General features: G+C 36.6%; 2 protein-coding genes across 2 annotated transcripts in view; both read right to left on the minus strand.

Annotated features, from left to right (window-relative positions):
- The window catches only part of LOC121424150 (carbonic anhydrase 13-like), a 10,410-nt gene extending 4,614 nt beyond the window's left edge, over positions 1-5,796 (minus strand). The window contains exons 1-2 of the mRNA XM_041619760.1: positions 5,110-5,796; positions 983-1,027 (exon numbers count right to left, since the gene is read on the minus strand). Of these exons, the coding sequence (XP_041475694.1) occupies positions 983-1,027; positions 5,110-5,227 (163 nt within the window). The 5' untranslated portion in view covers positions 5,228-5,796. The remainder of the gene's footprint in view (positions 1-982; positions 1,028-5,109) is intronic.
- Positions 5,797-22,094: 16,298 nt separating this feature from the next.
- LOC121424523 (dopamine receptor 2-like) lies at positions 22,095-24,422 on the minus strand. Its single transcript, XM_041620238.1, has one exon. The coding sequence runs from the start codon at positions 23,761-23,763 to the stop codon at positions 22,654-22,656; it is 1,110 nt and encodes a 369-aa protein (XP_041476172.1). The 5' UTR covers positions 23,764-24,422; the 3' UTR covers positions 22,095-22,653.
- Between the last annotated feature and the right edge of the window lie 2,725 nt (positions 24,423-27,147).

Below are 27,147 nucleotides of genomic sequence, written 5' to 3' on the forward strand. Positions count from 1 at the left end.
GTAATTCGAATCGGAAAAGGTGTTAAAAATGTAATCATTACTATATACTCTTAGGAAGGTTGGACAAAAAGGCCACATTTTTACCATCACTGGGCAGCATACTGTCCACTTAACTATTTGTTAAAATCGGTCCAAATTGGGTAATAAAAACTAATAATTAGGTAATAGATTTGCTCAATTGGATAAAATTTGTCCAGAATATACATATTTTTACCAACATACATTACCCAACACACTGGACAGTATGTTGCCCAATTTGAGTGTGTACAAAATAATGTAATCACTAATAGAGTCGAAATATATTTTCCTCTGTGTAATATTGCAATTTAATAGCAGCCGAAATTTTGCTAATTGTGCACGTGAAACCGACGATTAATAGCACAACAATAATAATTGCATTTGACAGCAATGCGAATACGCAGACCCTTATCCCTACCTCGATTGCAAATGCTTTGTTTTAACCCATTGCCAATTGAAGCCCTTCGTATTTCATTTAACTCTTTTCTACTTATTTTTAGAATTTTCATATTTATTTTTAGAAATTCTTATTTTACATTTTCAGCTCTTTATTTTGTTTGTTTCTTTTTTTTGGGGGGGTGGGGGCGGATTTCCTCTCATTTTAAAAGCGAGATTAACATTCCTTCATTTCTTTGCTGACTGTTATGCTTGAGACGTCTGTAATCAAAAGTTTAACGTCATCTCGATCGAAAATAAGTCATTTATACTTTTTGTTCAGAACTGAAATATGAATTTTGGTCTCTTTATATTGCTATGCTATACACATCTGGCTTTTCAGGCGAACGTTCCTGTATACATGTACTTATTTTTAGTCTCTCATCCGTCTTTATCACATTTCTGTTTGTTTATATCGTGCGACATGAGCATTTACTCATAAACAATAACATCGTCAAAGAAACAACAAAAACAGTGCAAAGGAAATAAAATAACGCAAATACAATCGGAAGATTCGTTTTTATCATACCTTTGTCTGCTCTATAATTCCATGGTATGACAGGTCTGAAGTTCTCTGAAAAATAAAACGGGAAAAAAATAGAATCTATCCATTTTTATGTATATTCATCTTAAAAGTAACAGTGAACGTGAAATAACCTTCGCGTCAATGGCGGATGGGGGGTGGGGGCACGGGCCGGCTGTGCCCCCCTTTGAGAGGCACAATCAAAATGTAAAAAAATCCATTAAAACAAATTCCCCCCTTCCCCCCTTGAAGGTGACGACAGTTGTTTTTTTTTTGTCGTGGACGAAATACCCTTATTTTTTGGTTAAAACCCTTTTTTCTTTTCTTTTTGGCTTTTCAAAATTTTCCCCGGGAAAATGTCCCCCCCCCCTTTGAAAAATCCTGGATCCGCCCCTGCTTCGCGTTTAATATGTTAGGGGTAGATTCATGTTACCAGATTGATTGGGGTACATAAAATTGTTTGATTTCGGGGTATGATTCACTTTAAGATAAAGAGGAAAAAATAAATGATTATATCATTTCAAAACCGGCCACAATTCTATTTCCACATTATAAGACCGTTTATGAAATTGTATTGACCGTATTTACCGTCCTACAAATCTACTATTGTAATGAGTTGTAAAAAAAGTTCCCAAATCTGTGAAAAACAATAAACGATGCACCACGTACATCCTCTTACTGATATAACACTGATATAAATATTATTGATAGATCTATTACCTCCTCTTATCACCAAAAATATGATTCCAATCTTTACACATATTACTTCCCAAAATAGGCCTAATGCCTTTGAATCTCAACGTGCTATCTATTATGTTCTTATAAAAAGTGATATTTTTGGCCTCTTTCGATAAGCATCAAAGATAGATAATCCCTTTCTTTAAATTTGAAATGGAAGTCCATCCTTGCACTTTTTTCTTTTCATCACTGAAATTGACACATGAGAACAAAGCATTCCTCGGAATAAACTGATAATTGTGCCTCCTAGAATTCGTTTTAATCCGTGACAGAAAATATTTTAAGAATGATACTTTCTTTCTTGGAGAATTAATATTTGTCCGAGATATTTGCTTCTTGTGTATCAAGTCACACATAGCTGTAGATTGTTATCTATTCATATTTTCATATTGTTCAATCCCTTTTAATCCTTTAAGTGAACCCCCTTCCTGAACTTGAAATGCGCCCCGTATGGTGATCCTGACCCCGATAAAAATCTCAATCAATCGTTTCCGGTCCGGATTGAATTTGCTTCTTTGTTGACCGCTGCATGCATGAGGACATGAAGAAAAATGAATGAAAACTTGCTAAATATGTACATATATTTGACTTTCAATATTGCTTTCCGAGAAGAGTATATGCTTGCTATCATTTTGAAGTCTTTAACCATTAACTTAAATACCAATTTCAAATAATTATTGTAGATATGGGCATGCTAATGTTACGAATGTCAAATTGTATTTATTCGCATTGATTTTGATTAATTATCACACGTCATTATGATCAATGAATAAATCAAGTTGTTTTTTAATCTTGCAGCTGCCTCTAGTGGCATGTCCAAATAACTTTGGGTAAACTACAGAGGCGATGATTGGTTTGAATTAAACTATCATAAGCAAATGAGATTTCAATAAAGAAATAACGCGAGGGCTGACGTATTCTAATACATGAAAGTAAGTCATAAACAAGAGCGTTAATTGCACTAATAACCTACTTAACTTACAAAGCTAACTTTCAGCCAAATATGTCATAGTAATATGACATTTTCTCGCCATTCGCGCTTATCGTGTAAAGATTTTTTTTCTTGTTTGATCGTCATTATTTATTAACATTTATTGATTGATTTGATAATTTAGTCCAATTTTATTGCTGGATGGCAAGAAATGACTACTGAACGAATAACAATGCATGATTATGCTCGAAATTGTAATTTCAGGAACTGTAAAGTGATTAAAGCTATTCCACTCATATATTTGATAAAAATAGTATGGGGTTTATTTTTTTTTATAATGCATTAACTTGGGATAAGATAGTCGGTCAAGCGAGTGAGCCCCTTAAATTCGAATAAGTGGGCAGTTTGTGTACAAAGTCGTTCGGCCGACATTTAACATGTTTAAGGGGAATTCGACGAATATAGATATACATTAAAGAACGAACAAAAGTTATTTCTTCTCTTTTGCAAACCCTACAAACGCAATAATTTCAAATAGTGAACAGACCAGGTCACGGACCTGAAGCTCCAAAAATGTTGATCGCTCGCTTGCTTTTTGCGGTTTATTCGGAATTTTACCCGAGATGTCTGGTCCCTAAAAAAATGTTGGCTCATTATCGCCACAAGGCAAATTGTCTCTTCAGACATCCCCCTCCCCCTTCGCTTTTTTTGCTCGGCAGAATTTTAAGTATATCACCCCACCACACCCTCACACACATACAACTTGTCAATCCTGGGCCCGCCTCTGACATAATCATAAAGACTGATTTTGGCCAATACTAGCTCAAACGAGCTTAAAGATACAAAGGAGAGAAGGACCTTGTGATGACGAGTGACGGGAAGGGGGGGGGGGGGGGCAAGCATCCTCAACAAAAAACGAATAAGTTGATCATGCCCTGCAAACCGATGTTCTTATAAACCTGCCATAATCTCGTCATATAATAATCCTCCATAATAAACGCTAAGATGTGCCCCGTGAGATTTAATTTTACCCCCTTTTTAGTGAAACATTTACTGATATCATGCCAGATTCGAAAGGGGCACTGGTACGACACAGCATTGTTGAAGACTGCATTCGTCATCTATTCTTGTCTGCGTTCTATCATTTGCCATAGGTTGATATTTGGTACATTGCGCGGGAGTCCTTCATTTTTTTGGATTGCCTCATTGTGAGATCACTAACAATACTGGCAAGGACAACTGTGATTGTAATCTCCTTCCTCCCTTATGAATAAGGTACAGTCTGCAGAGATAATCCCAAGTGATCTCAAACAATTGCTAATAAGAGCATAATTATATCTACATTCCTTTTTTAGTAGAAGTTTGAGGGAGCTTGATCGATTTCAACTAATATTAGATGCAATAGCTTCTGCCACCCGATTTTATTTACTTTCGTACGACAAGCTGCATATCATTGAACAGTGTTATAACGATGAATAAACATACATCGTTTGGATTATGTGTAAATTTTTTACAATGCTAAAACCTGCTGAACCCCCCCCCCCCCGCTAAATGTTCACATCCCAGTAGTAAAATAAAAACGATATGAATATTCGGATATTTGTTTTAATTGCTTAGAAAGTGAACATTGTTTAGCTTTAAAACATTTGTTTAGAATATGTTTCTATAAGTTCATAATGGTAAACCAGGTTGATCGCAAATCGTTGGTGAACCAAGAAAGTACAATTTTTAGGCCAAGGATGTTGCAATGACGTGATTTTTTTTTATTGATCATGATGATGGGTCCGGAAGTTGTGGTAAGCCTAAAGTAGTAGTAGTAGTAGTATGAATAGGAAAAGTTGTAGTAGTGGTGGTGGTGGTAGTAAGAGTAGAATAAGAAGAAACAGTAGTAGTAGTAGTAGTAGTAGTAGTAGTAGTAGTAGTAGTGGTGGTGGTGGTAGTAAGAGTAGAATAAGAAGAAACAGTAGTAGTAGTAGTAGTAGTAGTAGTAGTAGTAGTAGTAGTAGTAGTAGTAGTAGAGTAGTAGTAGTAGTAGTAGTAGTAGTAGTAGTAGTAGTAGTAGTAGTAGTAGTAGTAGTAGTAGTAGTAGTAGTAGTAGTAGTAGTAGTAGTAGTAGAGTAGTGGAAGAGTTGTAGTAGTAGTAGTAGTAGTAGTAGTAGTAGTAGTAGTAGTAGTAGTAGTAGTAGTAGTAGTAGTAGTAGTAGTAGTAGTAGTAGTAGTAGTAGTATAGTAGTAGTAGTAGTAGTAGTAGTAGTAGTAGTAGTAGTAGTAGTAGTAGTAGTAGTAGTAGTAGTAGTAGTAGTAGTAGTAGTAGCAGTAGTAGTAGTATACCACTATAGTCATATCAATATCAGTTTGATTGTTATCATAGCTGTTATTGCCCTGTGTTATTGTTTTATTATAATCACCATCATCATCTCTATCACATTTCTTACTATAAACTGGAGGTTTTTAATTTTCTCACCTTCGTCGCTATCATCATCTGGGTTATTTCCCCCTAGAAGACGAGGCAGAGCTGTAATCTCCTGAGATTCCAGAAGCATAATCATGAAGATAATCACGTACTTCAACGTCGTAAACATCCTTCTAAACACGATCCTATGTGCACTCCAACAGAACGGGTGTTTCAGCAGACGACAGCATCAATGTATCGATCAACCGATATCGCAGAATTTCGATCAAAGGATCTTCAAAAGTCAAAACCGCTTTTACGATTAAGTTTTTACATTGAGGAAAAAAAATTAAAAAGAACAGCCGGTATGGATCATATAATATGTTTGCCAAGAAAATAAAATAAAGAGAAAAGACTTTAATCCACTATTGTTTATGCGATGATGATCATGGTAGCTATTTTGCAACCAACGGATTATGATTCTTTAATTTAATAAACGTGTTGGTAATTACAAACGTTGAGGAAGCTTTCGATGGGTATTGATCAAGCATTATAATCCTTGGACAGAACTCCTTAAAAGACGGTCAAAGACTTCAACTGATCTTCAGTGTTTAAATGAGAATAAAGCTTTCGGTTTCAAATGCTGCTGAGGAACATAGTTTAGTCCAGGTGAGAACGAAAAATCACAAAAAGAAAGACATCTGTACGTTTGACACTTTCTAATTACTATGTCTCGAGAAGCAACAACGTCAATCATACAAATACGGAGTGACAGATCCCATGTCTTGTGTGTAGCGCGCAAAACATGTTTTGCCACTCTCAGAATGAAACAATGTAAGAAAACATCATTGAAAATCGGATAGGCTCGTGACAGCTGCATCGCCGAGAAAAGGCCGAGTGAAAGGCATGACGTCATGAAATCTTCGTGATTAAAAAAAATATGAGTTTGTAAACTTTTCGAAACCTCGATGACTGTATCTTCTTCTTGACAAGTAAGGGAGACGAGGAATGAATGAGAAGTGAGGCAATTAAGTGAAATCAGAATATGTAAGAAGGTAAATGAGAGAGACAATGGGAGAATGAGAGGGAGAGGGAGAGAGGGGGTAATACATGTATATCTCGTTAACATGTGGGAAATAAGATGTAAAAATTGAGAGAGGTGAAGAGACTAAGATGCGCGAAAGAAAATTAATTCTAAATCCAGAGTTGCAGGCATATATCCGAAATTTTATCTCACACAAAGTTAGCCCAAAGACATTAAGATATTTTTTTTAATGAACGATTACGTCAACACGAATTCGAAGGGACTCTCTTTTGATATAACCCCCACTCCACCTCCTCTTCCACAGTTTGATCTTTGATCTTCCAGCAAGGGATGTCAGGACTATCAAAGGTTAAATCTTGATTAAAGATATTAGCCTATAATGTGTTGAATTCCCTTCCCAAAAATAATTCTAAATTCACCCCGGGATCATGCATTTTAGAATTTCTTATTCAATATTTCACAGGCAACTAACATGAAATTATAGCATTATTATTTTGAAGATTATATGGGCCCGTTTCATTAAACTTTTTATAGGCATAATGACAAATTTACAATAACAATTTAAAGTTCCAGGGGCCCGTTTCATAAAGAGTTACAACAGTTGTAACTTTGCCACTATGGCAACTACCATGGCAACAGTGCTCAGCAGCCAATCAAGATTGCCATGGTAGTTGTCATAACGGTAAAGGTTCAATAGTTGTAACTTTTTATGAAATGGGCCCCTGAAATCATTCGATAATTTTGATAGCGTACTTGCTATATCGAAATTGTGCATCTGTTTATTATAATAAGTCTGTATAAATCGGTCAACGGGGGAGTCAGTTTGACTGGATGAGAGCAGGTTAGTCAACTGCAATCACTGACTAAACTCTTCATGAAATGATCTTCTGATGCCTCCTGTCCGAAATCTTATCACCATCGATCGAGTATGATCACAATCGAAGCTATAGGATTTTCGCGCCAACTCCCAACATTTAATTGTGATGTAATTCTTGGCACTGGTCGTCTTCAATAAGCAAGAGTAGAACTTTATCATTCTGATTTGTATGAATAAATCAGTTTAGAGGTCAAACACCAGATTAACAGGCAAGTTGTGCAACTGTTCAATAATATCTATTGTGTGACAAGTCAGTTCTGAGTTTCCTTCATTTTTGTAGGCCGAGTAGCAGGTATCCGAAGATTATAAAATGCCCAACAAGTCCTTCCAAGAAACACCTCCCTGCGTAGAGAGCTTATAGTTACAATTTCCTAATTTTGCTTTCCATCGAAAGCATTGACAGAGTATGCGGGAGATGAGCTCAAAAAGATGTTACGAAGAGAAACTTCATTTGCCTTGGCCCATTATACAAAATTGCAATTAAAAATAATAATTGGTTAGTGGTCAGTCTGGTTAATCAACTGCTCATGCAACACTGAATCTGATTGGCCATTGTATTTTTGTTTGATTTCAAACATTGATTTAATCGAACCCTATCGTATACCAAAATTTGGATGATTTTCTCTCGTAAATAAAATATCCCATTCTTCGCATTTTCTCTTTCACTGTGTCTGTCTGTCGATCTCTCTCTTCCCTCTCCCCTCTTCAACCTCCGCCCCCCTCTCTTTCTCTCTCCCTCTCTTTGCTTCTGTGTTTCCCCACCCCGACTTTCTCTCTCTTACTCTTAATAAAGGATGTATACATTTCCTGATTAATAATCCATGTGATTATAATTAAGGAAGTTATCCAAGTATAAAAAACTTCCGATGTGCGATTAGAAGGGCCTTTTTTCCTCGCATGAGGCATTCAACAGCTTTCATGAAATAGGGGAAGGACTGGACTCCTAGGTTAAAAATATAAATTTGTATAAGAACGACTCAACAGATTGTGCTACTTTAATGTAATTTAATAAACGATTTCCCAATTTTATCACTACTTACACACCATTTACTTTTAGACGTCAGTGATGAAAGCCTACGATAACAAATTTGAGATTTGTTAAATTTTATGTTTGATAATATGGGGCACAGCTCATGTATTTAGTTACGTATTAAAGCAGATGGATAAATTGACATTTGAGAAGAAGAAGAAAAAGAAAAAGAAGAAAAAGAAAAACAAGGAGAAGAAAAGGGGAAAATGAAGAGAAATAGAGAGCGAGAGAAAAGAAATATCATATAAGGTTTTATGATCCAATGAAGAATTAATCACGAGGTTCAACTTCTGGGTGAATAAACTGGGCGTGCGAATTCCGAAATATTTATCGGGCCAGCTTAATCTGATTTAAAAAAAAGCTGTGTAAAATATCTCAATCCACCTTTCATCTTGATATCAATCAAAGTTAAAAGATTTACATAATCCTTTAAGTATCCTTATAATAATTATTGTTCAAAATGATTGAGGGTTCAAAACTGATTTGGACCATCAGTTTCATTACATAGTTGTTACATCGACGACGAATGTGTCACTGATGATTTCCATCCCACTGCGCATGCTCGCGGTGTAGGTTCAGTAACGGTGGGAGTGAGGAATGTGTGAAAGACGTGGAACCAGCGAAATAACGTTGGCCTTGTTCCGATTTATCATCTAGACAAGATATTTTTTGAAAACGGCCCCCGCCGACGATCCCTCGAGCTAGTATCGGAGGAAGTTGTGACGTCATGCAAGGTGCATTCCGGTTGCATGCTCCGGCTCGTGTTCTCGTGTTGTACGCGCAGTCTGCGTTCGCGCATGCACCCGTAGCAAACTCGAAAACCCGCATGGAAGCTTTAGAAAATCCGTTCAACATGTAGTCCGTCGGCGAACGCGTCCTCAGTGCTGCTGCCCTCTTTCGATATTCTTGAGGAATGTTGCGTAGATTAGTATTCCCTTTAAGTTGTGGATTTGTAAGTGGTTCGTATTTTAAGGCTGAGGATGGGATATTAGTAGCTCTCACTTTCTCTTCTGCTTCACCCGATGAGGATTCTTTGAGATCTTTGTGACTACGTCTACGTTTCTTTTTCCGTTCACGAGAACTTCTACGTTTTACCTGATTGAAAAATAAATCAAGAAATACACATCAGTTTGCAAAAAAAATAAATAAATAAACAATAAAGGAAAGGGAATGACGGACGGATGGATTTACTCAATTCATTTTGATCGTGTTTGATTACCTAAATCAGTAAGTTGACTACTACTTTCTTTGGGATTGGACACCTTCCATCCAGTGCGAGAGGGGAACGGGTGAACAAACTAAAAAAAAAAAACAAGCACATTTCACGTTACCCAATAAAACGGAAGAAGGGAATTTTATCATCAGCAAGGGGTTACACTTATACAAAAATCATATATATATATATATATATATATATATATATATATATATATATATATATATATCATTCAAGTCGTATTACAAGACAATAATTCTGGTAATAAATTTAACAATATGAATGTGAAGTTTTATGTAGTTAATACTTACTTCGTAATCGTCCTGTGAAGTTTCTTGCTCGTCGTCCCCTTCCACATCGTCGTCGTCATCATCGAATGCATCATCATCGACAATGAAAGGATTTTTATGGTGACGTAAATCTGAACGGCGTTGATCACTTGGCGACTGGACATAGAAAGAGAAGATGATGGAAAAAAAGAGAACATGAAAGAATCGGCCTAGTCTTCGCAAATGTTCTAAGAATAAGTATGGAAGTCAATTTCGTACCCCAAATGCATTATATATAACGGCCTCTTTTATATTTTTAGGATAGGCCTACCGTCTTACATTGAATATATTATGAAAAGGGTGCAAAATTTTCTTAAAGGGTCTATTGTCTAATTTTCATTACTTTATATCTTGTTTAATGCCGTTCTTTTCTGCTTCGGTTGTTGAAGATGTTTATAGTACAATTTGATCTATCATTTATTACGTTCTGGACCCCTAGGCAGAATAGAGATTGCCAACCCAAAGTGGTAATTATTAATTACCACTTTGGGTTGGCAATACAGCCATTCATATATATTCATTTCATATTTTATTTTGTAATTATATCTCATGTATTTTGCTTGTATTTTGCATGTTTTTTATGAATGGAAAAATAAATACAATACAAAAAAGGGATTTTTGCACCAAGAAATGCCCGTCGATCCCCTGAAGGATAAAGAAATTTCAGAATTTGCATCTACCCTAAAACAACTCTTCAAGATGTTTCCCATTTAAACAAAGTGAAGTCAGAAGAGAAGGATTTTTGTTTACTTTTTATCCTCAATTGGTTCAGTACCTTTTTGTTTCTCTTTTTCTTCTTCTTCCTGCGTTTCTTCGCTCTTTCTGTTTGTTCGATAGAGGGCGGGATTTCTGATTGTACTTCGGTCACATCGCTCTTAGTGTCTGGGGCCTGGTCATCGAGGGGTTCGTTTACGGAATCGTGTACGGGTTCGTCTGTGACATGACGATTTCTATCTCTGATTGGAGCTGAGCCTGGTGCTTCGATTTTAGCTTCAGTAACTGTTATCAATTCATCAAACAAAATATTGCATATAATACTTGAAAACGAAAATCGACAACCACATAAATCTTCAATCATTATGAAAATATTTTTTAATGTCGTTGAATTTCTCTTCACATGAACTTTTATTAGCTTACATCTGATGGGTGCTTTCGTCTTAATGAACATCTTCATTTACTAATGTAAATGATTATGTTCATTAAGACGAAAGCACGTTGAATTGTTGCATTTTAATGTTCAGTATTTCATTAGATTACTTCTCCTCATCCATCAAACCTTTGGAGCTTGTATGCATGGAAATATTTAATTTTTCCTCTCTACCGATCTAATGATGGCTGCTTTCGTCTTCATAAACATCTTCATCTATTATCGCGTTGAATTATTGCATTGTAATGTTCAGTATAGCGTGATGAGCCAACAAATATTTAAAGGAACAATGGCGTATGGGGAATTTCGTGGTTATCCGAAGTCACTAACAAGCAAAGCGAGCAAGCCAAAAATATAATTTAAATGAAAATTTCATGCTTTGATTGGTTTTAAACACAATGCCGAGGAAATAATATCATGCGTTTTACACTTCTTCATTTCTTTTCATTTCCTTTCCTTTTTTTGTCCCCATTCCCCCAAGTTTTGAAACTGTCAGGTTCCGATAACCCGGCGGCCCTAAGCCATCCTTAGGTCTTTAGTTGTAAAATTTCACTACAATTTCATGATGTTTTCGATTGTAACGAATGAATGCGGGAAGTCCTGCTAAGAAAAGAATTGCGAGTGTATAGATTTTGTATATAATGTCATATTACCATAGCTCTTAACAACTTGTTTCTTTTTTATTATGATTGTTAGGGGGAAGTAAATTCAAGTACATTTTGGCAGTAAGCGTTTAGTCATTTCCAGATTTATATGTCGGTTCGGAATTTAAAAAATACATATACATAGCCAAAGGCGGCGGAAGCGGGGGGGGGGGGACGTGTCCCCCCTAAATTTGAGGAGGGGGACGGTCCCCCCTAAATTTGTTGTTGATGACTTTTTTTTTTGCTTGTCAATTTATTTTCCTACTTCCCCCCTAAATTTTTTTTTTGGTTGAGAACCTTTTCTTTCTTTTTTTTTTTGGCTAGTCAAAAAATTGTTGGTTGTCCCCTCCTAAAATTTTAGGCTTCCGCCGCCAATGTACATAGCCTACTTACCTTTAACATCGGTAGGTTTACATTTGGAGCTGTTAAGAGCCTTCTTCTTCTCCCAGTGATATTTCGAATGGTTAATGTCTTTTTGTCTGTCATCGCTCATCCATCGTCGTCTATTATACAGCTGTCCTGGGTTAGCCTCTACAGCTGATTCGCTCTGCCCTCTTCTCCTTATACCACCAAATCCCTGGTTAGTGGTGTGCTGCCCTCTTTGGGCTGACTTTCGCTCATCGAAGCGATTCGTAGTTGATTTATTCTATTGACATATAGAATATTGGGATGTATGTTTATCATAAATATCATCGTCGTCATCGTCGTCATCATCATCATCATCACAACCATCATCATCATCATTTTCATTATCATCATCACGTTTATCATCGTCTTCAATATCTTCAAACTCGTTACCCTCATCAACATCATTGTCGTCATCACTCATACAAATAGTCATTGTCGCCAATTTCATCATCATCGTCATCATCATCATCATCATCATCGTCATCATCGTCATCCTCATATTCATCACCCTTGTTGCTTTAGTAATCATTTTCATTATCACTAAAGTACCTTTAGTATCATCATGTCGTTATCACAATTATTTTCTTCATCATATCATTATCACTATCATCTTTATCTTCTTCATCATTATCATCACCATCATCATTAATTATCATCATATTCATTATCATCATAACTTTAATTATCGCCATCATCATCATCATCCCCATCATCATCATCGTTATGATCACCAACATCATCATTATCATCATCTGATTATCAATAACCCTAGATTATATTTTTCATCATAGCGATTAATAAAATAAAAGCAACGATGCCGTTTTCAATACTCATGATCCTATTATACATTTTTTGTACATGTAGCTTATAGAAATTCTGATCGATCAAGCCTCAAACATCACAATCATGAATAACAGGACATTTTGCGTCAAATCAAGATATGCGTCTTTGGATTTATAATTAAATAAATGAGATTGAATTTCAACTGATATTTTATCTTACTTCTAGGTCCAGTCAATACGTACCATATTTTGTGGTTACGGTTACGTGCACTAAAATTTACGATGAATTCCAAATCTCACTTTTTCAAAATCATGTTACTCCACTTTTGCATTTGTTACAATAAAAGCCGGATTTCCAAGTAGATTCTGTATTCATTTATGTCATGACAACTCTAAGAAGTACAAGTACGAAGTCTGAGCATATGTCATATCTATGCGCATGTGCATCACACAGGCGCGTTATTATGTAACAAATGCCAGCTTGATTTCCATTGTTGCGTGAGCAAACGCACGCGCATGAAATAACAAAGTAGGCTACATCCATAGAGTTATATAAACCTAAACATGGCCGCCATTCTACACACTTTTTTTCTCTATTTTGACCCCCAAAACTTGCAACAAAATGCTTTTTCGACTGTTTTTTGTACTATTTGATCTCAGGAATAACATATTAAAAAACTGCATCCGGGGAAAGTAGTTATTTTCAAAATGGCGTCTACGATGGCCGCCATTCACTGAAAATTAACATAACCAACTCTTTATTCACCTTAGACATTAATTTTCGATGCATATTCAATGGTGTAGGGGGTGAAAGGTCAACTGATACAGGCAGGGTGAAAATAAGCATGCCAGGGTACCTGGAAATCCAAGATGGCGTAATTTATCTTTTACCTACACTGTTAAAAAACCCATGATTTTACAGAAAAATTAAGATTTTGCAGAAAGCAATAACAGAATCATTCTGTAAATTCATAAAACAGGGGAGCGTTTCATCAACATTTTTGTCCGACAAGTTGTCAGATCTGACAACTCTCCCTGATTCTGATTGGCTAACAGGTACTGTTACTATGGTAATTGTCGGATAAAACAAGACTTGTTGGATAAAATCCTTTCATGAAACGCTCCCCAGGGGAGCGTTTCATCAACATTTTTGTCCGACAAGTTGTCAGATCTGACAACTCTCCCTGATTCTGATTGGCTAACAGGTACTGTTACTATGGTAATTGTCGGATAAAACAAGACTTGTTGGATAAAATCCTTTCATGAAACGCTCCCCAGGAATTTTGCTGCAATTTAACAGAACGGATCTGTTTAAAAAGGGGAAAATGGTGTTTAAATTAAAGATTAAGTCCACCTCAGAAAAATGTTGATTTGAATCAATAGCAAAAAATCAGACAAGCACAATGTTGAAAATTTCATCAAAATCGGATGTAAAATAAGAAAGTTATGACATTTCAAAGTTTCGCTTATTTCTAACAAAATAGTTATATGAAAGAGCCAGTTACATCCAAATGAGAGAGTCGATGATGTCACTCACTCACTATTTTTTTTGTGTTTTTTTATTGTTTGAATTGTGCAATTTTTACGAATTCGATGATGAGGACCTCCTTGCCAGAAGCACAAAATGTTGAAATAATGGAATTCCACGTGTTCAGGAAGGAATGAAACTTCATTTCACATAACAATGAGGAGAAAATCAAAGTATTTCATATAATAAAATACAAAAGAAATAGTGAGTGAGTGATGTCATCAGTTCCCTCATTTGCATACCGAGTTTTGTGAAATGAAGCGAAACTTTAAAATGTCATAACTTTCTTATTTTACATCCGACTTTGATGAAATTTTCAGTGTTCAGTGTTATGCCTGTTGAATTTTTCTCTTTTTATTCAAATCAAGTTTTTGTTGGGGTGGACTTGTCCTTTAAGGAAATTTGTAAGATTACATACACCAAATACCAATTTTCTGTAAGATAACACAATCTGGTAAGATTACAGGTGTTCTCGAGACTCTGCTGCAGGAACTTCTTTTATTTTAAGGATAAATTTTCTAAAAGTGTATTTTAGTGCCTTTGATTTGAGTTTTATCAAATGGTGGTTTTAAGGGTCGTGTATTAAATTGGGGCAAGTTACAAAGAGAGTCAGCGATCCACTATGTCCAAAAATCCAAGATGGCTTTCAAAATCCGAGCTTAAAATGGCTGTTGTTATCTAAAAACCGACATAGTTGTTTAACATCTGCCTGGGAAATATGAAATTGGTGTCTCATCTATGGATTAAATGGTCAAGTAATACTTTGGGACAAGTTACAAGGACAGTCAGTAATCCTGTATGTCCAAAAATCCACAATGGTTTGCAAAAATGTCTCAAATGCAAATGTCTCAAATGCCTGTCGTTAAGTTAAAACCGACACAGTTTGTTAAATAACCGCCTAGAGGATATGATTTTAGTGTATAACATGTGGCTCTATAAGGGTCAAATATTACATTGGGACAAGTTACAAGGATAGTCAGTGGTTCCAGTATGTAAAAAAAATGCGAGATGGCTTCAAAAACTGGAGTTCACAATGACCGTTGTTACCAAATAACTGACATAGATTGTTTCATATCCGCCTGGGGTATATGATTATGGTGTTTAACCCATGGTTTGAAGGGTCAAGTAATACATTAGGGCAAGTTGAAAGGACAGTCAGTGGTCCTGTATATCCAAAAATCCCAGATGGCTTCAGAAAAAAGGAGTCAAAGATGGCTGCTGTTACTTAATAATGGATACAGTTCATTAATAATCCACCTGGGAGATGTGATTTTGGTGTCTACCGTATTGTTTCAGTTTGGATTAGTTACAATGGTATGAAGCAGTCCATTTTAAAACCTCAAAGATGGATTAAGAAATGCGTCGAACATGAGTGCCATTTAGTTAAAAATAATCATAGGCATATATAGCTATGTGAAAAAAAAGAATATGTAGTGTCTATGCTATTGTGGTTTGAAGGCTCAAATAATATATCGGGACAAGTAACAAAGATGGTCAATTTGGTCAATTTCCCCCCTTTTTTTTTATTCCAAACTGACTTCTAAAATTGCATCAAAATTACCGTTGTTCCCTACTTATGTAACCTTAGAATAGTTCTAAGCACTAAAACTACATGTCTTGAAGTGCTTTTTAATGGTACTTTTTAGGTAAAAGTGTACCAAATTTTTAAAGTTTTTTTTCGGGTTTTTACATATTTTTGCACCACTGCCTGATTTTGTACCTTTCAACATTAATATTTATGAGCCTTAAAAACATAGCACAGACACAAAACTAATGGTTCTACATGGAGTAATATAAATTATGAAGTATTGGCATTTTTATCAATGGTGGCCAATTTGAATGCAATTATGCGAGCCTTCTTCAATTTTGGACAACAGCGTATCCCTGCAATTCGTGTTAACCTATATTATTTGACCCTTGAAATCACGGGAAAGAAAAAAAAATGTCTTTAGGTAGACAGCATGAATGCACTGTGCATCATTTTTTTTTCCCAAATAAACAGCAACCATGTTAGAAGTCATCATGCATTTTTTGACCATTTGCACCACTGACAAACCTTGAAACTTTTCCAATGTATATTTTTTACTCTATTATTTTTGAACCATTACTTTTTTCTTTTCTTTTTGGTAGACCCAAAAATTATGTTTACCAGGTGGATTTTATATTAATTTGGACCATTTCACAGTTACAATGTCCTTTATTGACGCCATTTTGGAAGGTCAGTCATCTTGTATTCTCTGATACACTCACTGACTATCATGTCCTTATGCATTTTTGCCTTGAAAGCTTTTTAATATAAATTAATTTGTTGACGCTGAAGCAAGCAATAGATTATTTACTTTATTTTTTTGGAGAGGATAGTACAAAGACTGCTGTTTTGGACGCCATATCGGATTTCCAGGTACCCTGGAAAACATTTTTAAAACTATAACTTGTCTCACTAGATACTGTTTAACCTTAAGTGTCATGAAATAGATACTTATACCCTAAAAGTTATGACAATTCAAAGACTTGGCCTCGGCTAAAAATTGATGTTGACTTCGCCGCCGCCAAAGTCATTGCCGCCGTCGGAAGGGCGACGTCCATATGTCTTGCTTCTGCTATGCAGGCAAGAAAAAATCTTCGAACTTTAAGTTATGATTTTGCCAGCATCTCAAAAAAATTATCAAATATTTTGCCATATTATTTGTCAATATAGCAGCTGTGAATCACGGCAGCCATCTTGGAATTAAAGATATGGCTGACGAATCAATCGGATGCTTTACGTTTGCAACCCTGGGTATCAAAAATATAGCATAGCAAAATTTCTGAAATATAACTGTTTAATATTACGATGAAAACGTCGGAATCAAGTTTGGCAAAAAAACATTTTTGAATTCAGCACCCCTGAATTACCTAAAAACAATTGATAAATCAGCATTTACACAAAATGCCTAAAGAATTTTTTCTGAGCACATTTTTAAAAATCTGGACCTGACTATAAAGTTACCAGCGAATAATACTCTTCATATAATAATGGAGGTCCAAATCCATGCATTGGGTGTGGAAATAGTCAATCAAACCAGCAGATTATTATTTTTTACTGTCGTTTTATCACCGATTACTTTGAAACCTTTTAATTACAAAAAAGAATTAGTGTAGTGTCTGATTGTACCTGCATTTAACAATCCAACCTTTCAGCTAAATCCTCTGCTTATTATTCGTGAAAATCAAAATGGGAAGAATAAAGCCAATTTGCCTATAAATAACGGTCGATGGCACGCAATTTAATCGTCTGTAATAAAAAAGGATCAATCTGTACATGAGTACATTATTGTTGTCAGGAGTAATAGCACCCCCCCCCCTTCATGAAAGTGTACGCCATCCTAGGATTAAGGGAAATTAACATGACAATATCTAGATACTCAACAGCGCGGTTCTAGCCCCCCCCTAGAATTAGATAATTCGATGGAAAAATATGAAAATTATTCATAAAAAAATAAATAGAAAAATTATTTTAAAAATGCATCAAAATAATTTTATCAACAAATATGAATAAATTGGACGACCACGATGTTCGTCGTCATCATCATAATATATCATCAACAACATCATCATCATCATGTTCATCACCATCATCATTATCGTCATCATCATCACCACCACCACCATCATCATCACCATCATCACCATCATCATCATCATCATCATCACCACCACCTCCATCATCATCATCACCATCATCTTGATCATCACCACCACCACCACCACCACCCCCCTCTCATCCCCATCTCTTCCATCATCATGACTACGTCGTTACCAATGCCTACATTGCCTCGCTAAACAATCATACTCCCGTGTATGTAATAGTTTTTCTCGGGGTATTATCCCCACTACAGTCCAGCTCATAGAGTGTAGGGCATTCTTCTACTCTGCAACGGTTTAAGTCAAGACACAAAAAGGGGAAAGGGGTGGGTACGGGGTGGGTATTTTTTAAATTATCGTTAAAGTCACATGAAAATCGATAAGTATCTTCCGTTGGCACAACGCACTCTTTGAATTAATCACAAATTGCTGATTGTGAGTAAAGAAGTTTAGAGAGTGAAGGCAAATCAGGGGAGGGGGTGGTAAGTCGTTCCTGAAGACATGCATGGCTATGGTGACAAATCGTATGTCTTTACAGATAATAGTGAATTATTCGTGATGACATCCCTAATTGGTATAAAAACATTCATTAAGCGTTTAACTAATATGGCTTCCATCACATTTTAATTGTCGGCTTTATGCCAAATTATGTTCGCTTTGTTGCTCATTGCCATGAGGGACATTTAACAATACATTTTCTATGTTCTTAAAAGCGTTCTGCATTGAGGTGGAGAAATTTCCCGACTATCACATCATCACTTTTAGATGTATATAATGACATACCCCCCCCCCAAAAAAAAAAGAAAATAAATAAAAAAATAAAAATAATAAATAAATAAAGTAAAATAAAATAAAAAATAAAAAACATTAAAAAAAATGAAAATGAAAAATGAAAATAAAAATATACCCGGTCCAATCTTATTGCCAAAGATAGGTATTTTATTTTGCTCTACTTTTTTTTTTACTGACATTTCGAAATTCAATGAAAATAATTTAGTGATCAATTAAGCCAAAAGCTTAGGCGATGTTCGTACATCAGACAAAATTAGTTTGATTTGATCGAATAACTATTATAAATAACATCCGAAGGCATACATTAAGATGATTAAAAAGCTATACAGTGCGTCCCAGAAAAAAAACGAAACCGAGATTTAGCGATCATTTATCATAACTTAATCAGAAATAAAATAGACAAATGACCTACCAATTAAAAGCTTAGAATCTCCTCTTTCATCTGATATTACTTAGATTATTTCTCATTCACGCATGAGTGAGCAAATACAATTTGAACAAAGGATACCAAAAACTCATTTGGCGGGGGGGTATCTGGGTTTCAAAAAGAAAACCACATTTTTGAAAAGTTCAATATCTCCTCTTTAATTTGATACCTAAATTACAGAAAATGGTCAAGAAATAACAAAGTTCTGGTCATTTGAAATAAGGCTTGAATTTCAATAATTTCATAAAATGAAGAGGTTCTCCAGGCTGGCTTTCAAACTCACTCGACACTCTGTTTTGTTGACGATCAGCCATGCATTAAATCTTTTGTTCACCATGCGAAAGCTTCTGTGGGAAACCGGTGAAAACACGTTTATGTCATGAAATTATGGAAATACAAGCCTTATTTCAAATGACCAGAACTTTTTTATTTCTTGACCATTTTCTGTAATTTAGGTACCAAATTAAAGAGCAGATATTGAACTTTTCAGAAATGTGGTTTTCTTTTTGAAACCCAGATACCCCCGCCAAATGAGTTTTTGGTATCCTTTGTTCAAATTGTTTTTGCTCACTCATGCGTGAATAAGAAATAACCTAAGTAATATCAGATGAAAGAGGAGATTCTAAGCTTTAAATTGGTAGGTCATTTGTCTATTCTATTTATGATAAAGTTATGATAAATGATTGCTAAATCTCGGTTTCGTTTATTCTGGGACGCACTGTATGCTGGGCGTTGTGGCGTGCGCCTGTAATCCAAGCTGTGGGGAAGTTACAAATTGATGCAGAGGTTCGAGGTTCGAGCCCTGGTCACGTTTTTCGGATGGTGACGTTAAAGGTCGGTCCCAGACATAAATAATCATATCTGATTGATACACGTCTGAAAAAACTCAAATACACACACATATATGCTGTGGAACATTAAATTCATTTTCTGCTTTTACCTGGGTCATATGGTATTGATAAGTCCTGATTATTTTGTTCCTTTTAATGCATGCTCGTTTAATTTTGACGATAACATTTTAAACCCCATGTCATTATCCTAGGCTGCATAGCTAATATAGACAAAATAATATAGAACAATGTAATGTCTGCTTGATACAGTTTGTAAAAAACCGAAACACAGTCCTACACTAATCTTGAACAAACTTAATACCCATTGTACGTCTTGATAGACCGGCTGGCGTATATCATATTATGGGGGAGGGATTCGGGATCTGAGGTAGGGGGGGGGGGGGGTTACGGACGTTTGATATCCAAACGTTCCATGACTAAGACAAAAAAAAACATGAGTGAATGAAAAAGAAAATGGTGAAAAATAATGTTCTGAACAATCTTTCACATTTTAAAATCGTTAAAATTTCGCTTGCTCGCAAACTTATAGAATGTTACCCCATACACATTGTCGTGTACCCTTTAATACACCACGGCTTGCAGAAGATATACACATAATCAGAAAGGACGATTGCATTGACATGTATTTTTTATACACGAGTTTTATTCCTATAGAATTCCTCAGTATATAATTGATTCGTGATCTTCGTAATAAAGAGTGAATAAAACTCGTGTTGTCCGATCGATTGGGAGTCGATGCATCGAATTTCCGGCTTGGGTACGGTAAACTTTAATTTTGACTCTAAATAGTAACAGACAATTAATCAAAAGGGTGAAAAATCATTATTCTACTTGGTAAATATGAATAACGATGTCTGTATGATCAGGCGATCGTTGTGATGTCACGTCATGGAGTTCAGTCAATGCAGAACTGTGAATTAATACGCTGAGGTTGGGATGGAATTAAGGGTTACATCCCCAATTTTATTTTTTTTTTCATACATGACTGGATAATTCCGATATTTTTTTTTCCAATAAAGCGAAATATAAGCCCTCCATGCATGTATTACGCTTGATATGGCAAATTATGGACCCAAATCTGAATGAATTCAATATGTAAAACTTTATACTTGAATTCCTGATATCTATGAATAATCTTCTTTTCTTTTTTTTTACTAAATGAAGAGATTTTCCAAATTAGAAAATAATTAAAATTATCTGAAATAGTTCAATGCTATCAAATTATTGAACTGTAAGACCATTGCACTCCTTTTGGTTGCTCCGTGACCTTATTGTGGAATAAAACGTAGTAATTTGATGCTGATATTGAAACATGGAATATCTTACCGTGTAATGTTCTAAATAATCCTACGAATACCTCCCTATGTTTAAATCTGTGACTATGCTATCATCCTTATTAGAAAAAAATGAATTTAATATTGAGTCGTAATGACGTCATATCAATCGTACGATTGGCTCCGATTTGAAACTAATTAGGCCTTCACTCGAAAGTAAAGGCTTGCAGTCAATGATTGTTATATTGGTATTCTTTCAGTTCATAAATTACGAACCTCAAATAAAAAATACTTTTCACATTTTCAGAAAATGAGCAAAATGCGATTTTTTTCGAAATCGGATCGTGGATCAGTCGTAAGGTGTGCAATGGCCTTTACCTTCTCATGTCTCTCTCTCTTTAAATAACATGGTTAAAATGACCTCGTTTTGAATTTAACACCGTTAAAATATTCTTGGTTGCTTTTTTTGAGAGATAGACATTAATCTATTCCCAATGAAACGAGGAAATTGCTATGCTTACAAGATGTACCGGTCAATAAAATCATAGGAAAATCTAGGAAGAGTGCCCTAGATACTTAACAAAGATGTCCCTGCGTGATTCTCATCCCCCACAATCATGACCTGTTGTAAACGATATATGAAATAGTTCTAGCTTGATGAAATTCCAATATTGACAGAGATGTCATCATAAGTAACGAAAATTCATATCAGATCAGGTCAAGGTAATGATATTGATTTTATTTCAAACTTTAATATGAAAGTGTATAATAAAATGCAATACTTTCAACATGAAACGAATACGGCCGACCATGTTATAACTCAGGTTAGTTAGTTTTTTTGTTGATCTGATAACGGTTTAAAGATAAAAGGCAAACGGAGCTTTCACGGCTTTTTGTGAGATATTAATCGAACCGATTAAAAAAAAATACTTAAAATTGTGACACGACATTTACTCCTGCGACATTTGCTCCGGGGGGCGTTTCATCAATATTTTCATCCGACAAGTTGTCAGATCTGACATCTTTCCTTGATTCTGATTGCCTGAGAGGCACTGTTCCTATGGTAACTGTCGGATAAAGTGGTACTTGCCGGATAAAACGTCCGACAAGTCCTTTCATGAAACGCTCCCCTGGTCTTAATCAAAGGGAATGGGGCTAAAGTTTTGAATGTAATATAATTTTTTCATTGAATTCAGAATAGTGTAAAGATAAAGATTATGATTTATTTAGTTTCGGAGGTTAGATTTAATGTTTAGCGTAACGTGTAAGCAGGAGAAAGTGTCATGGAACCCTTGAAAACTCATCGCTATAGGAAATATAACTGTTTGTTCTTTTAAAGAAAAGACCATTACTTAATATACTATGTTTAAAAAGTGAGGTTAAATACTAGTAAAAATCAATTTTATTCATTTTGTAAACCCGATTGAAACTCAGGATGTCAGCGAATCAGTACATCATGGTTGGATTCAGAAACATTTCACAAATCGACAATTGATTTGTTTTAATTGGATAATTTACAACCTCTTTGCTGAAAATTCACACATTATAACATTTGAACTCTCTCTTGATATTAAGGAATCCTTTTCAGAGTGAAGTCGAGATCACGACGTTGACATAAATCTGCCTCTAGTAAAAATTCCAATCAATTCAATCTAATCGTCGACGACAACGTTGTCACTGACTCTCTGTTCTCAGTTGCATCAGAACCACGCCTCTTTTTACATGTTTTAGTAAGTTTGGCCCAACAAGCACACCTGAAAACGAGACCAAGTTGACGGGCAAAAGCCCGACGAAAATCCCTGTTCCTTGCCGCGTAAATTATAGGGTTTATTGCACTATTAGAGAAGGCGATTTTGAAACAGATAAGCTCGTAGATGTATATCTCATCCAGTCGGACGTCGGGTACGAGGACGTCAATGATGGTGATCAACGATGCCGGCAGCCACCCAATGATAAAGAGGCCAAATACGAGCATGAGTGTGACCGCGGCTTTGAGGTCCTTTTTGAGCGATGTCGCGTATTTGGCTCGAGCGAAGGCTTTTGATTCAAGGACGCGCTCGAGTGCGGCTATCCGACGACGATGACTACGAGCGACGCGGTAGATACGATAGTACCAGTAGGACATCAACGTTGTAGGAACGAACATGATGAGCATGACGATCATGACACGATATCCCTTGCCTTGGATGTAGAGAAGGTCGCAGGCGGTGTCGTGGAAATCCGGGACGTTGTTCCACGCGAAGGCGGTCGAGCTAAGAACCAGGGTTATCAACCATATGCCGGCGATCAAACACGCTACCCGACCATTCGTCATCCTTTGCTGGTACGTGAACGGCGACGTGATCGCGAGAAAGCGATCAAACGCGACCACGGTGATGTGTAAGATGGTGAGGAACACCATCGTAGCGATGACGACGCTCAGGGACAGGCACGCCCATGATGTCACGTCGGGTTTGAATCCCAGTCCGACGATGATGTCAAGAGGGATGCATACGATGGCGAGCAGGAAATCAACCACGGCCAGACTGGCCAGGAAGATGTTGTTCTGAGATCGTAGTGAGGGCGTCCTAGCGACACTGAGGACGACAAGAGTGTTGCCAACCAGTATGACGACGGCTATTATGATGTCGAAGACGAAGAATCCGATGATTTGACTATGTGTTAGGCACATGTAACCGACACATCCTATATCTGACTCAATCGTAGAAGTCAACGAAACTTCCGAAGCCACTGGGGAGATATCCGAAGTCATGTTGCTGAAGCTTTGATGACAGTCTTGATGGGTTGACGTTGGGTATTCATCTAAGATTTGAAATGATTTAACTATGTGCTAAACAATGCATACCATTCCATTTCATTAAAAGTAATGCATCGCAGAATATTACATGTACTTGAAAATGAAAGATTCTTCATGAACTGATTAAGAGAATTGGCCCCAAAATATTGAGGCGATTGTGAATCTGTCCCATACGTGTCTAATTCTGAACACGTTTGAAGAGAGTATCATCCAAGAATACATCCGGAGATATATGACACGGTGAACATTTTAGCCGTGTTCATTAATCACACTCGGTGTCTGTCATAACTCGTGGTATTGGTGTCATATAAACATCCAATAACATTCATTCCATCAAGGCAAATATTTTAAGAGGCACCATCAAGCTTCCAAAGATGATGATAAGACACCGAAGAATGATCTCATAATTTTGATGAAACTATACCTCACAGATACCAGATACGTTGCTAGAGCCAAATATTTCAGAGAAAAGTGATGTACACCTCGCTGTAAATCAGTCTGTTTGTACAACCTACATCTCCCTCAATGAAGCAGACTGTATTCTAATTAAAGAAGGGAATAGAAGTTTTGTGCAATACATGTGTGTGCACCAGACGTATTCAGGTTTTGCCGCACTATGTTATATAAAAGTTTTATAAGGTCATGTCATTTAATATGACATGTGTCAAGTGATAGGTCGTCTGCAGCGTATTTGGCTGTCTTCGTTAGATATGAACGTCTTATTAAATGCTGCTTTGCATCTCCGTTTTAACTCGAATACAAGGTCTCCGAAGTTGGAGCAAATTGAGTTTTAATGAACGATGGAATGACTTCCAACCGACGCATGCAGCGTTGCCTGGAGCTCATCTAAATCGGAGGATCACTGAATTCGCTCTGATTTGTCAATGGTGTTGCTTGTTGATAATTATAACGCTGCGCTGACGCGCGAAAGGCATGCTATTGTTTGACTGGGAGTGTTGTCGAGGGGAGGATACATGAGAAAGGTTGGGGAGGAATGGAGATTGTGGAGGGGGAGAGAGGGAGGGAGGGAATGGGGGAGGGGTAGGGGGAGGGAGGAATGGAGATTATGGAGAGGAGGGGGGGGGAGGGGGAGGGAGGGAGGGGGGAGGGAGGGAGGGGGGAGGGGGGGGAGGGAGGAATGGAGATTATGGAGAGGAGGGGGGGGGGGAGAGGGGGAGGGAGGAGGGAGGAATGGAGATTATCGAGAGGAGTGGGAGGGAGGGAGGGAGGGGGAGGGAGGGAGGGAGGGGGGAAGAAGGGAGAAGGGAGGAATGGAGATTATGGAGGGGAGGGGGAGAGAGGGGGAGGGAGGGAGAGAGGAGACAACATTATGATAAAGAAAAGGGGAAAAAATAAGAAGGTGGAGAGAGGGAGTGGTGGCAGCATGGCAGGACTGCTACATGATAATGATACTAAATTGAATCAAATAAAATAATTCAGATGTGGTCACCTAGAAAATAAGATAGAGGGATGGGGAAGGTCGAGAATAAGACGGTGAAGGGGGCAGGTTGTGAGGGGCGATTTCGTAACATTCTTGGTCTCCTATAATTTATAGGCGGTGACGAGATGTTCTCCCACTCTTAAAAAAAATAAATATATGATTGATGGGGGGGGGGGGGTCCCTTTCTCCGTGATCACTGCTCATGGATAGAAGGATGGTAGGTGCAGAGAAAGTTCATTATTGGTTTTGATCTCGTTTAATAATGCAAGCCCTTCGAATCATGATTTTCCGCACTTTCAATTAACGGTGTTCAATCGGAGCAATTTATTTATGATATCTGCACTTTTGACTGGAGTAATGTATATTATTACGTGCCTTACGGGTTATGTTCGTCCGACATGTCCAAAGTTAATTGAGAGAACAATTGATAAAAGGAGAATGATGATGATACCCCCACCGGATCGAATTATTTATGAGCAAATGAAATGAGTTTTAGTTACATCTACATTTCCGTTGGAGAATGATGATAATACCCCACGCGATCGAATGGTTTATGAGCAAATAAAGCGAGTTTAAGTTACATGTATCATGGACCCTATGCATGTATATTTCCGTTGATGTTGATGTTGCCATGAGTACCAATATTAGTCTAATTTTCTAAGGCCTAAAGTGATATATTGCTTTTTTACACGTGTATGGTTTATAATTTGCAGTGCAGTATGAAACTGATTCTAAATGAGATCATAAATGAAAAATAATTGTAATATCAAAGCCATAATCGACATGATCGTGTGAAGTTGGAATGGGTGTTATTGGGGAAGATCGCATTAGACCCATGGCCATTGTTTACTCACTATTTAAAAGCATTATCTCCCTGACTTTACAGGTATCTGGAGTGGAACACGCTTTTCCCTCGATCATTTATCATTTCACTTGTGACTTCCGTGGTCTTAACGAGGGGAGGAATTGTCTCAAATACCGATTAATTACCAATTGCACTGACAGCAATTGCCATTATCGGCAAAGCAAAGCATCAGGAGTGGGGACTTTTTTTCCAACGAGGGGGTGCTACAAGAAAATTTTTAGAATCAATTGCAGATTCCTGTTTCAACTTTACGGGTACTAATATCAGATCTGGGCCCCGTCTTACAAAGAGTTACGATTGATCCAATCAATCGTAACTCTATGGAAATCCATCAGTGTCATAATTTTTTTATACAGGAAATTTGTAAAATGTCCTTTGTATACAAAGGAAAAGACACCATATTATCAAGGAATTTATGAATTTATGGATATACATTCATATCTAGATTTTCTTTGAACAAACATGCATTTTATATGTTGACTTTGCTGGCTTTCTATAGATGCGATTGATTGGATGAATCGCAACTCTTTGTAAGATGGGCCCCAGGTGAGAAGAAGCAGATGAGCAATCGATTGAAAATTTGCAATTTATTTATTCGGGGACCCATAATATTTAAAATTGATTGTTTCTTTCTTGAAAAGGTGTGTTGTTACGTGTACTCTCTGGTTTCCTGAATTTCGACAAATTGCAGAAATCTTCTATATGGATACCATGCCCACAAAGTCTAACAACGTGTGGTTTGAATGTTCGGAAACATCGCAAATTGTTATATTTCAAATAAATCTTCAAAATTTGAAGTTTGAAATAATGTTAGGAATGATCCCGGCACCCTGCAAAATTGACTGTGCTTCCGAGGATATTAAAGGGGAAGTTCACTCTGACAAAAAAAGTATGTCGTGAAAATGGCAGAACAAATTACAAGAAATATTGCCAAAGGATTGAGGAAAATCCATCAAAGAATGAAAAAAATATCAAAATTTCAATTATTGGAGTCATCATATGCGAGCAACTCTTCTTCTTATCCTATTAAAAA

This window comes from Lytechinus variegatus, chromosome 11 (genome assembly GCF_018143015.1).
Source record: "Lytechinus variegatus isolate NC3 chromosome 11, Lvar_3.0, whole genome shotgun sequence".
NCBI classification, from domain to species: domain Eukaryota; kingdom Metazoa; phylum Echinodermata; class Echinoidea; order Temnopleuroida; family Toxopneustidae; genus Lytechinus; species Lytechinus variegatus.

Coding starts and splice junctions, on each gene's coding strand:
- LOC121424523 (XM_041620238.1), bottom strand. CDS start 23,763: ATGACTTCGGATATCTCCCCAGTGGCTTCGGAAGTTTCGTTGACTTCT.